The sequence below is a fragment of the Canis lupus genome, chromosome 14 (assembly GCF_048164855.1).
Source record: "Canis lupus baileyi chromosome 14, mCanLup2.hap1, whole genome shotgun sequence".
Classification (NCBI taxonomy): domain Eukaryota; kingdom Metazoa; phylum Chordata; class Mammalia; order Carnivora; family Canidae; genus Canis; species Canis lupus.
In genome coordinates this window covers 57,486,869-57,500,508 of record NC_132851.1, presented here as the reverse complement: position 1 = coordinate 57,500,508, position 13,640 = coordinate 57,486,869, and the positions used below count along the sequence as shown (strand labels likewise).

Here is a 13,640-nt window from a genome sequence, read left to right as displayed (position 1 = left end):
ATGCATGTGTGATGGAATGAGCTTTTTTTGTTTTTGTTTTTGTTTTTTTTTTTTTTTTTTTTTTGTCAGATAGGCCCCTGTTCTTGGCTCATGATTATTCATTTGGGAGGTTGAAGACACCAACATTCAGCAAGTGATTACAAGATAATCAACATATCTCCATCAGTGGAGAATCCATGGAGCTAATTCTTTAATGAGCTGAAAACTTAGTTTATCAATCTGCTTTAACGCTCTAGAATTTCTCCCTGTCTGTACTACATTCAACCAGCAAATCCTTTTATTCTATACACAATATATCTCCTCACTGAACTTTACCATCCTATTTCAAATCCTTATCACTTCTAATGTAAAGCTTGGTCTACGTGGGTCTTCACTAACCACCCACTGTGTATGTAGCAAAATAGTAAATATACTATACTTCAGATCAGCTGTATTTATAGCCCATACATGTTCCACAGTATCACCAAGTATCAATAGAAATTGGAATTTGTTATTATAGTTGAAATCATTTATTATTGCACTATCATTTTAATTGTTACTGAGAGACTGTTTATCTTACAGGAGCCAGATTGATTCTTTTAAAACTTGAGTTATATCATGTCACTGCTCTGATGATAACCCTCCAACAGGTACATATACAACTCAGAAGAAAATCCAAATTACTCTCCCATATTCTAGAAGGTTACTCATTACATACCACCCTTGTCTCTTTGGTCATGTCTTTGACCATGCTGTGGTTACTCACTCTGCTCCAGTCATATGGGCCTGTTTGCTATTTTTCAAGTACTCTGGATGTGATGATCCGTCAGGGTCTCTGTCCTTGATTTACCTCTATCTGGAAGAATCTTCTTCAAGCAGATACATATCTGGCTTTCTATCTAGGCTTTTGCTTATATATCTTTTACTTTCAGAATCCTATTTCTTCTTCCCATCATTCTGATCTCTTATCTCCTTTATGTTTTCTTCTTAGAACTTATCATACTCAGATATATTACATATGCATTTCTTTATTCTCTGTCTCGTTTCTTAAATATTAGATATAATTGAATATTAGTTCAATGTGTGCCATTGTGTCATAGTTAGAAAGTGCTTTCAGGTATAGGACTGAAAGTATATATAACCCAGTTTGCTTCTTACTGGCTATGTGACAGCACACAGATCTCAAAATCTAAGTGCATCAGTATCTGCTCTGTTAACTGGGGAAAATAGTACCTAACTCTTGATTGTTACAAGTTCACATGATTAACTGTTTAGAAAAGTACCTGGTACACATAAGACACTATGTAAGTGCTGATTGTTGTTTTAAAATAGAATGAGAGAGAGAGAGAGATAGAGTTTTTCCACTTTGATATAGAAAAGTTACTTGAGCATAGTTGGTGCTCAATATTATTTTTTTATTTTAAATATTTTATTTATTTATTCATGAGAGACACAGATTGAGAGAGAGAGAGAGAGAGAGAGAGAGAGGCAGAGACACAGGCAGAGGGAGAAGCAGGCTCCATGCAGGGAACCCAAGGTGGGACTCAATCCTGGGTCCCCAGGATCAAGCCCTGGGCAGAAGGTGGTGCTAAACTGCTGAGCCACCCAGGCTGCCCTCAGTTAATATTCTTGAATGAAGCAAAACAAACCCCACACATACATGTACCATATCATATTTGTTGTTAGTTTGAATCCTTTATTGCATTTTGTATTTTATCTTAATGAAAGATAAATTTGTATATTCGATAATGATTGATTTTTTAATTAACAATAATAAATATCTAAAATATAATTCTTGGAATAAATATTAATGAATAGTAAGACACGACATTGAACAGTTTCTCAAGTGTGTGTGTGTGTGTGTTTAACCATATTAGTCAATTTACTGGTTGTGTAACTTCAGGAAGACATTCATATTTCATGACCATAATTTCTTCATCTTTTAACAAGTCTCACTGTCATTTACCTCATAAGGTTGCTTATGATGATCAAGTGCCTATCTGGATAGGCCATAAAGCAGTACTTACAATGATAAATAGTCAATATATTTTCCTCCATCCTCTACCTTCACCTTTTCCACCCTCTCCACTATATGGTGCACCATGGTGAAGAATAAGTTTTGAACCTGGCTATTCGCATTCAAAGTCCATTCTTGTTGCTCATTAGCTGTGTCATCCAGATAAATTACTTAATCACTCTGAGGCAGTTTCCTTGTATGTAAAATGAAGATAATAATGTTATATCTAAAGTCATAAAGATGGTGTGTGAATTAAATTACTTAATAAAGGGAAAGGTCTTGGAATTGTGCCAGACTCATCAAGCATTCAGTGATGTACTTATGAGTGCTAGCAGTATTCTTAATGGTTTTCAATGCTATTTCTCCATTATATATTAATTTAAAACAAAAATGAGATAAGTAATTTAATTACAACATAATACTAGATAGCAAACACTTCAGTGATGAAACCTGGTAATCTATATCAAAATAATGGATGATAGAAGAGCAAATAGTATATATCAAGCATTTGAAAGTGATCAAAGTTCTAGGTTTCAATAACATTCAGTTTCTTTAAGGTCCATAGTAGCTGTTTAGGACAGTTAATGTACAGAAGGGAAGTGATAGAACTCCTTACCTGGACATGCTTTTTATCTCAGTTTCCTGGTGCATATAATGGTAACATTTTGTTTATACTTAAAATTGTCTTCATTGGAATTATAAAGTACATAGTTGCCTTTTCTACAGTTAAGCCTGTGAGAAAAGTGCACTCTAGAAGCCTATGTCCTGCTAAACTACTTTTGTAAGAAATTGATAAAAGTTATTGTTAAAGAAATTCTAGCTGTACAACAATGGGGAAAATGATGCTGTTATGCCTCATAGTTGCCACTTTTGTACCATGAGGAACAGTGGCTAAGAGCCTGCCATATTCAGTGAAAAAGAAATTTTGATTATTTGCAGTCATGATTTTAGGGACACTATACCCAGCATGACATGTTTATGATAGAGGCAATTTTATAATTGATGTAAAAAAAATAGTAGATCTTTATGGAATTACCAAATCACTATATTGAAGCTAATGTAGCACTGTATGTTAATATAGTTAATATAGCACTGTAAGTTGACTACCTGGAATTAGAATAAAAAACAACAAGAAGGAAATAATAAAAAATAAACTGGAGAAAGCAAATAGTTGATTTTATATTTATTTAACATTTGATGATCTGACTATTCTTATTTCTGTCATATGCCTAAGAAACTAATGTTTTGGTCAAGGATAGAAATCATACACCTTATGTGAAGGAGGGAAACTGAATTATTTTTCATATCCTATCCCCTCCCCACACACGCTAACAGAACCAGTATTTTCCAAAAATAATGTTTGAAATACATAATATATAACCTATCTATATATCTATATCTATCCATCAAGAGGATAGATACATAAATGGGGACATGGTGTGTGTATTTTGAAGTGTAAGGTATAGAAAACCAAATATTTGATGATCAGAAGGATAAACTCTGGCAAACATTAGTGCTGTTTATTAACAATTTTTGGTGGATTCTCACACAGAAAACTGGTAAAATTGAACTTGCCTACTTCTTCGAAGTAACTTGTTTTGTGCTGTGAAATGAGGATGAGAAGCATGCATTTATTTCCTGAGGGAAGCTTTCAGAACCTAATCTAATTTCACCTCCTTTTCTTTTTTAACTTCTGCCTTGGAAATAAGCAGTGTTCCATATGATTTCTGTTTCATCAGTGTAGATCCTAGAGTGAGGAAAATGCACAGTAGATCCATCAGCTAGTCTGTGATATACATGTAGTATGTGTGAAAAATAAGCATGTGTTTTTTTGAATCATTTTTTGTGGTGCAACCTATTTTGAGAAGTACACTCAATGAAACATGAATTAAAATGATTAAATCATTTTAGAGAGATAATTTGAATATAAAAATCATTTCATGATTTTATCAGTTCATTATTAAAGATCCTTCTATCATTAGAAAAACTTACAACAAAGAGAAAGCGAGAGAGAAGTTTTATATATAATTGTCATTTTTATTTTCTTCCACTTAAAGCTGTAATTCAGGACTACATCAAACTTAAAAAAAAATCTGCTTAGCAAAGGAAATCATCCACAAATGAAAAAACAACTTATAGAATGGGAGAAAATATATGCAAACCAGATATCTAATAAGTTTATTTAAAGAATATAAAAGGAACTCATACCACTCGAAGCAAAAGAACAAATAACTCAATTTAAAAATGAGCAAAGGACTTAAAACAGTATTTTTTTCAAAGAAAACATACACGTGGTCAATGGACATGAAAAAATGCTCATTGTCACTAATTATCAGGAAAATGCAAATTAAAACCACAATGAAATATTACCTTGGAACTGTTATGATTGCTATTTTTAAAAAGACAACAGATATCAGGTGTTGGCAGGATGTGGAGTAAAAAGAACCTTGTACACTGTTGGTCAGAGTGTAAATCAGTACAGCCATTGTGAAGACAGTATGGAGGTTCCTCAAGGAATTAAAAATAGAATTATCATAGGGTAGCCCTGATGGCCCAGCAGTTTGGTGCCGCCTTCAGTCTGGGGTATGATCCTGGGGACCCGGGTTCGAGTCCCACGTCGGGCTCCTTGCATGGAGCCTGCTTCTCCCTCTGCCTTTGTCTCTGCCCCTCTCTCTCTCAGTCTCTCTCTCTCTCTCTCTGTGTCTGTCATGAATAAATAAATAAAATTATTAAAAGAATAGAATTATCATAAAAACAATAGGGATGTCTGGGTGGCTCCATCAGTTAAGCGCCTTACTCTTGATTTCAGCTCAGGTCATGATCTCAGGGTTCTGAGACTGAGCCCCACCTCAGACTAGGTGGGTGAAGACTGCTTAAGATCCTCTCTCTCTCCCTCTTTGTCTGTCCCTCCCCACCTACTGTTGTGCTCTCTCTCTCAAAAAATTTAAATAAATAAATAAATAATAAATAAATAAATAAATAAAGAACTATCATATATGATCATTCATCCAGTTTTGAGATATATATCCAAAAGAAGTAAACTCATTATCTCAAAGAGATATCTGCACTGCCATGTTTATTGCAGCATTGTTTACGGAAGCCAAAGTATGGAAACTGTCTAAGTGTCTATCAACAGTTAAATAAAGGTGTTGGGTGTATGTTTGCATAACGTGAAATACTAATCAGCAGCCAGGAAAAAAAGATTTTGTGATTTACAGTAACGTATAAAGCTGGAGGGCATTATGCTAAATTAAATAACTCAGAGTGGGAAAGACAAATACTACATGATATCACTTATATATGGAATTAAAAAAAAATTAACTCCTAGAAACAGAGAGTAGAAAAGTGGTTGTCAGGGGCTAGTGGGTGGGGGAAATAAGGAGAGGTTGGTAAAATGATACAAAATTTCAGTTAAAAGATGAATAAAATCAGAGAATCTACTGTATAACCTGATGACTTTAGCTAATAACACTATTGTATGATTGGAATTCGCTAGGAGAGTAGAACTTCAATGTCCTCACCATAAACAAATGAACGAAAAAGTGAGATGATAGATGGGTTAACTAACTCAATGGGGAGAAATGCTTTAACCTTGTAAATCTATTTATATCAAATACTCACATGGCACATTTTAAGTATCTTACCATTTAATTTGTCAATTATACCTCAGTAAAGCTGAAAATTATATAATAAAAATATTTTAGTGATGGTCTGAAGATTTCTTATTAGTAAAATAATATTTCATTACTCAAAGAACTTTTTATCTATTCTGAGTAAAATATATGCAGTATATGCAAGTCCATATTCTATTTGGTAATGTAAAACCTCCTAATGGAAATTCTTAAAGGAATATATATATTTTTTATTTTCCTGAATTAATCAATCTTAAAATATGATTGTCCAGGCTACTACTCTTCCTTGGGTCTCAAAAACCAGGAACAAAAAGCTCATGCCAGTTAACAAAACTGCACTAGATGTTTTGTATATGTGTGTGTATTTTTGCGCCTCTCTATCTATTCATTTCTATTCAATTCATCTTTTATTCTGTTTTCTCTGTGTCTTTACTGTTGGACACATTTCTTTTCTAACCAAAGTTTACTGACAATTTTTTGGTTTGTGCATTGCAATTACTGTCAAATGAATTTCAAAGAGTTTGTTGTTTTTCCTTATCCCTTAATTTTCATTTCTTTAAGCAGGATAAGCAGTATTCTGTAGACATCTGTTCATTTCAAGGAGTTTCTGAGAAAGTAGCTAAAAATTTAGTTCTAAAAAGTAGCAATAGTACAAAGAGTTCTTTTGTGGAATTTTGCAGTATCTTCATAGGGGACAAATTCAAGCAAATCCTAGATTTCACTTGAATGTGAAAAGCTTTTTCTAAGTCTATTGATTTAAATCGTTGGATACAGTAATAATGACCCCAAACTGAATGATGATCAGTTGAAATTAGGAGTACATTTTTGATTCAACTAACAAACACCATTTACCTTTTCTATTTAACATTTTAAGATTAATTTCCTCTAATGAGAAAGAAACATTAATGAAGCGAATTTCAAGATTTCAGATGTTAGAATACTTATGTCTCCCATCTGCACAATTAATTGTGATTTATAAAAGTGAATACATTATTGTGATGATAGTTTGTCCTTTTTAAGAGGTATTAAAACTGGCTAAAAAGTAGACATTATTATGAATAAACTTCCTGATGAAGCTACAGAGACATCTATTTTAGTAATCAGAAAGTCTTACATACTCTGTTAATTATCATCTTTTCCTCTCTTTGTGCTCTAAGTACAACTGAGGAACTGGAGGAGTTGATCAAGCATAGTCTTGTGACTAATTGAGCAATGCCATCTGAATCATTTAAGAGTTAATTATTTTTTTTTCTTCTGTATTTAACAAAAATTGCTCCAGATAGGGCAGTTCTCAAAGATTTATTCAAAATCAGCACTTTCCTAATGTGTGAAAGTCAAATTTAATTTTTAAAAGGTAAATTAAAAACTTTGTTAAGAGCTTGGCAATGACAATCCATTTCCAATGTAGGTTTCTTTCAGGATAATATAATTTTAGTTCTGAAAGTTTGTAAATTCAGAGAAAAAATGCATATATCAAATTAGAAGATTTTCATTAAAAATATCCTAGTAAAGCACATACCTTTTCCACAGAAATCTACTTGGGAAAGACTTTTCATGCCAGATTTTAAAACTTGTTTTCACATGACTTTGCAGTCACAGATCTATTTTTTATTTCAGCAGAAGTGACTTTAAACATTATGACATGCTATTTGGTACACTAGATGTTGAAGTGCAGACTACAATGACGCCAGGTCGTTGTCCTCAAGGACTTTATAGACAGTTGGTACAGCCACTATGTAAACACAAGATAATGCATTCATCAAGTGATAGCTAAGCAACAGCAAACTCTGAGGAGTTATTGATTATGAAAATTATGTTTTCCCAAATTAGATGGCCCTTGAATGAGTGGTAAATAGTTGATACTCTAGAAAATTGTATGTGGATTTTAGGCGTCCTTATCAGAGGAAGCAACATATAAAATTGTTTTGTGACACAGTAACATTAAGATAAAACAATAAACAATGTTAAAACAAAGCACCATGCTTTAAAAAAATGCAATTCAAATATAAAAGTTAGTTTCATTCTTCTGCATGTGGATGTCCAATTTTCCCAGCACCATTTATTGAAGAGACTGTCTTTCTTCCAATGGATAGTCTTTCCTCCTTTATCGAATATTAGTTGACCATAAAGTTCAGGGTCCACTTCTGGATTCTCTATTCTGTTCCACTGATCTATGTGTCTGTTTTTGTGCCAGTACCACACTGTCTTGATGACCACAGCTTTGTAGTACAACCTGAAATCTGGCATCGTGATGCCCCCAGCTATGGTTTTCTTTTTTAAAATTCCCCTGGCTATTCGGGGTCTTTTCTGATTCCACACAAATCTTAAAATAATTTGTTCTAACTCTCTGAAGAAAGTCCATGGTATTTTGATAGGGATTGCATTAAACGTGTATATTGCCCTGGGTAACATTGACATTTTCACAATATTAATTCTGCCAATCCATGAGCATGGAATATTTTTCCATCTCTTTGTGTCTTCCTCAATTTCTTTCAGAAGTGTTCTATAGTTTTGAGGGTATAGATCCTTTACCTCTTTGGTTAGGTTTATTCCTAGGTATCTTATGCTTTTGGGTGCAATTGTAAATGGGATTGACTCCTTAATTTCTCTTTCTTCAGTCTCATTGTTAGTGTATAGAAATGCCACTGACTTCTGGGCATTGATTTTGTATCCTGCCACGCTACCGAATTGCTGTATGAGTTCTAGCAATCTTGGGGTGGAGACTTTTGGGTTTTCTATGTAGAGTATCATGTCATCGGCGAAGAGGGAGAGTTTGACTTCTTCTTTGCCAATTTGAATGCCTTTAATGTCCTTTTGTTGTCTGATTGCTGAGGCTAGGACTTCCAGTACTATGTTGAACAGCAGTGGTGAGAGTGGACATCCCTGTCTTGTTCCTGATCTTAGGGGAAAGGCTCCCAGTGCTTCCCCATTGAGAATGATATTTGCTGTGGGCTTTTCATAGATGGCTTTTAAGATGTAGAGGAATGTTCCCTCTATCCCTACATTCTGAAGAGTTTTGATCAGGAATGGATGCTGTATTTTGTCAAATGCTTTCTCTGCATCCAATGAGAGGATCATATGGTTCTTGGTTTTTCTCTTGCTGATATGATGAATCACATTGATTGTTTTACGGGTGTTGAACCAGCCTTGTGTCCCAGGGATAAATCCTACTTGGTCATGGTGAATAATTTTCTTAATGTACTGTTGGATCCTAGACCACTCTCTTTCACCATACACAAAGATAAACTCAAAATGGATGAAAGATCTAAATGTGAGACAAGATTCCATCAAAATCCTAGAGAAGAACACAGGCAACACCCTTTTTGAACTCGGCCATAGTAACTTCTTGCAAGATACATCCACGAAGGCAAAAGAAACAAAAGCAAAAATGAACTATTGGGACTTCATCAAGATAAGAAGCTTTTGCACAGCAAAGGATACAGTCAACAAAACTCAAAGACAACCTACAGAATGGGAGAAGATATTTGCAAATGACGTATCAGATAAAGGGCTAGTTTCCAAGATCTATAAAGAACTTATTAAACTCAACACCAAAGAAACAAACAATCCAATCATGAAATGGGCAAAAGACATGAACAGAAATCTCACAGAGGAAGACATAGACATGGCCAACACGCACATGAGAAAATGCTCCGCATCACTTGCCATCAGGGAAATACAAATCAAAACCACAATGAGATACCACCTTACACCAGTGAGAATGGGGAAAATTAACAAGGCAGGAAACAACAAATGTTGGAGAGGATGCGGAGAAAAGGGAACCCTCATACACTGTTGGTGGGAATGTGAACTGGTGCAGCCACTCTGGAAAATTGTGTGTAGATTCCTCAAACAGTTAAAAATATACCTGCCCTACGACCCAGCAATTGCACTGTTGGGGATTTACCCCAAAGATACAGACGCAATGAAACGCCGGGACACCTGCACCCCGATGTTTATAGCAGCAATGGCCACGATAGCCAAACTGTGGAAGGAGCCTCGGTGTCCAACGAAAGATGAGTGGATAAAGAAGATGTGGTTTATGTATACAATGGAATATTCCTCAGCTATTAGAAATGACAAATACCCACCATTTGCTTCAACGTGGATGGAACTGGAGGGTATTATGCTGAGTGTAGTAAGTCAGTCGGAGAAGGACAAACATTATATGTTCTCATTCATTTGGGGAATATAAATAATAGTGAAAGGGAATATAAGGGAAGGGAGAAGAAATGTGTGGGAAATATCAGAAAGGGAGACAGAACGTAAAGACTGCTAACTCTGGGAAACGAACTAGGGGTGGTGGAAGGGGAGGAGGGCGGGGGGTGGGAGTGAATGGGTGACGGGCACTGGGGGTTATTCTGTATGTTAGTAAATTGAACACCAATAAACAATAGATTCCTTGCAAAAAAATAAATAAATAAATAAATAAAATATAAAAGTTAAATTATCAATACTAAAATGAAATATACGTTCAAGTATTTAAATATATATTGCCTTCTCTAAAAACTGTTTTACAAATGTTTTCTAACATCTTCCAAACAAGAGCAATGTTATAAATATTTGAAATTTTCATACCAATTCTTTAAGCTCCTTTTGTTATTTACTGCACTACTCACATGGGAATTGACATCATCATTCAGTGCTTAAGTCTTAGAACTTTCTTACTTAGTAAACTATATCCATAGAAGAAATCAGAAAAAAAATTATGAATACTGTAGCATATCCTATTATAGATCTACTAATCAGAGTAAAATATGGTAAAATAAATGCATTCATTGTTATACTTTTAATATATAATTAAATATTTAATATAATAATGTTAATATGAACTGCTTGGGGTATTATTAGGTGCTGTCCATGGCACACTTTTATTTTTCACTTCACTCTCCCAAAATAGCTATAAGATTTTAGTGTATCAACACAATAAATCATGAACATAATATTCTATATGTGTTTAGAGAAAATAAATATATTTGTATGGGAATGAATATGTCCTTTTCTATAGACTTTGAAGTATTGTCGGTTTTTTCATAAGCCAATGAAAGGCAACACAGTGGGGAAAAATTTCAGTTTGCAAGTTTGATATGATCAAAGGCAGAAGGTTAAAAAAAATGTGATGGTTTGAAGTATTTAAATAAAACTCTTATCCTCATACGTTTTGCAATTCTGATGAAACCATGTATCTAACATGAATAAATAGTAATAATAAAATATCCAATTATTTATTTAATACATCTAACTTGAATTTTGATTGACCTATAGCATTTTGGATGACATTTTTAATAACATAATTAAGGAGAAGTTGGATAGGCTATTTTTTTTCTGATGATATTTTGAAGTAAACATTAACCTCTTTTGCCCATGTAAATCAGTTTCATATACTGAAGCTCCTCTACTATAAACTCTTTTACCTTCTGTCTATCTTGTATATTTGGTCATATTTTAATTGATAGTCTCATCATTGAATATAATGGGAAAATAACATCCAAAAATATATTTTAGAGATGAACATTTAGATAAACTCATATAACACCATTACTGCTACAAACAAAAATAAAATTTTAAAGAAAAGATATTGAGGCAATACTTCAAGGTTGTCAAAGCAGTAATGATTAAATAGTCAAACAGAACACAGTGGCTAAATCATAATAATTTTATACTTTTTAAAACTATATTTTCTTTTTAGATATATAGCAAACAAATACTTTTTAAAATAATTCTCTCTATATGTTTTCTTTTCTTTCTTAGGTGGTGCAAACATCTACTATTCATGATGTTAAACAAAAATTCCATAAAGCATGTAAGTTTTATGTATAATTTAGAATTTATGTTATGATTCAATTTTTTCTGTAAGAATAAGTTCAATATAATGAGGGAAAGAGTGTATGGAAACGGTATTTTTACAAGAAACTCAGAAATAATATGGTATACCCCTCTTGACTGTGAATATTTTCATATCTAACTCTCTCATCCAAAATAATCTTAGTGCTTTCACAAAATTATTTTCTCCTTCATTTTTGGACATTTTTATTATAACAGGAAACGTTTTATTTATGAGGAATTAATTGGTACAAAGTATTCCTATGTAAGCAAAATACTAAGCAAAAGTTTTACTCCATGTATTTATACTAGTCAAATTTCTTTCACATAGGAATTCTTTACATAGTAAATTAAAACTGTACTATTTAATTTTATTAATAGCTACATTTATCTCATTAAGAGGTCTCATTATTACTAACTTACAAATATTTATATGAGGTCTGTTTAAATTAGATTTTTATTTTTACAACTTTCCAATAAAATTTATTCATAACTTAAACATGATGAAAATGTTTATAATTACTAGGAAACATTTTTTTTGTAGACTTTAATTTTAAAGCAGTTTTACATTCATAGGAAAACTAAGCAGAAAGTACACAGAGTTTTTACATTCTGCCCTCACACATGCACAGAATCTTTCACCAACATTTCACATCATAGTACACTTGTTACAGTCCATGAACCTATATTGACGAATCATTATTTTTCAGGATCCCTAGTTTACTTTAGAGTTCATTGTTGGTGTTGTTATAATGTATGGTTTTTGCTAGTGAGTGTTTTCAATCTCTTGTATTTAGTTGAACAATATTTTTTCTGAAAAATCTTCTCACAATTTCATGCATCAAACTGTTTAAAAATACCTTAAAATAGGTAGAGTTTTTAATGGTATATACAATACGGGGTAGAATTATTTAAAATATGCTTAACCTGTTAAACATTCTTCAAAAGGTAAGTTCTAATATTTCCCACAAAGACATGTAGGTTTGGATATGCAGAAATGAATCAGAAAGGGATTATGGAAGGAAAAGAGAACAAAACAGGCATAGAGATCTGTCATGAAATTTGTTCTCTAACTTCTGGCATGAAAATAAAATTCCCTGTGTATTTATGCCAGTCTTTCTAAGTTACGGAAAATTTTTTCAGGCTCAAAATTTGTGCCTCATCACATTACCTATGTGATAACCATGTTATCCTGATTATTTACATAAGTATTTCCAGTTTATTTGCATACTAATGCATTTGTTTTGAGTTATTCCTATCTTTGCATAAAATATGGATCTCAAACTAATAATTGAGTTGTCATCTTTGGAAAGGCTTGGTTTAAACTTATGTAATGAGGTGGTTTCAGAAAGTGTAGATTGTAGTAATAAGTGAGAAGACATATGAAAATACTATTTTAACTAGAGAGTAGAAAGTTGAAAGAAAATGATTGTCTTTAATAATGACAACATAATAAATATATGATTTTTATTATTGTCTGGAGATGAAGAAAAGAATCAAAGGCCAATGCATGTATAGAAAAAATGTGTAATTATTAAAAATGTGTAAGTCTATGACTGCTTTTATGATGGTTTGTAATATATAGAGACATACATAACAAGAAATCTTAAAATTTTTTGAGCCAGAAGTTCTGTATTTATGTAGTCTAGAGCCTATTCTTGTAATAAGTGAAATTAAGAAGCTTACAGAAAATATTAGAAATGCCCAGTTTCTGAACTGGATAATTAAAAATACAACTGGGACACCTGGGTGGCTCAGTTGGTTGAACATTGGACTGTTGGTTTCTGCTCAGGTCATGATCTCAGGGTTGTAGAATTCAGCCCCAATTTGGGCTCCGTGCTTAGTGTGGATCTTACTTGAGTTTCTCTCTCTCCCTCTCCTTCTGCCCCTTATGCTCTATAGACAAACAAACAAATAAATAAAATCCTTTAAAAATGTTTTACAATAATATGATTAGTTTTAAAAGCTATATCAAGACTTAAGGATTTCTTTTTTTTTAGACCTAATAATTTCTTGATGACTATCATTGTATTCGTTTTCCTGAGCACAGTTCTAATCTTTAACAACTTTATGTAAGTTATGACCTTTGCACTTTTTAAAAATTAGTGCTAATATCCCATTACTTACAAAATAATATTCAGGTATTTCTGGAATTATCATACCACTTTTTATGTGCCTAACACAAAATA

At 32.9% G+C, this 13,640-nt stretch overlaps 1 protein-coding gene across 2 annotated transcripts in view; it reads left to right on the top strand.

Moving 5' to 3' along the window:
• The window catches only part of TECRL (trans-2,3-enoyl-CoA reductase like), a 115,301-nt gene that overhangs the window by 11,794 nt on the left and 89,867 nt on the right, over window positions 1–13,640 (top strand). For both annotated transcript variants that reach the window (XM_072775216.1, XM_072775215.1), the window contains exon 2: window positions 11,380–11,431. In XM_072775216.1, coding sequence (XP_072631317.1) covers window positions 11,380–11,431 — 52 coding nt within the window. The remainder of the gene's footprint in view (window positions 1–11,379; window positions 11,432–13,640) is intronic.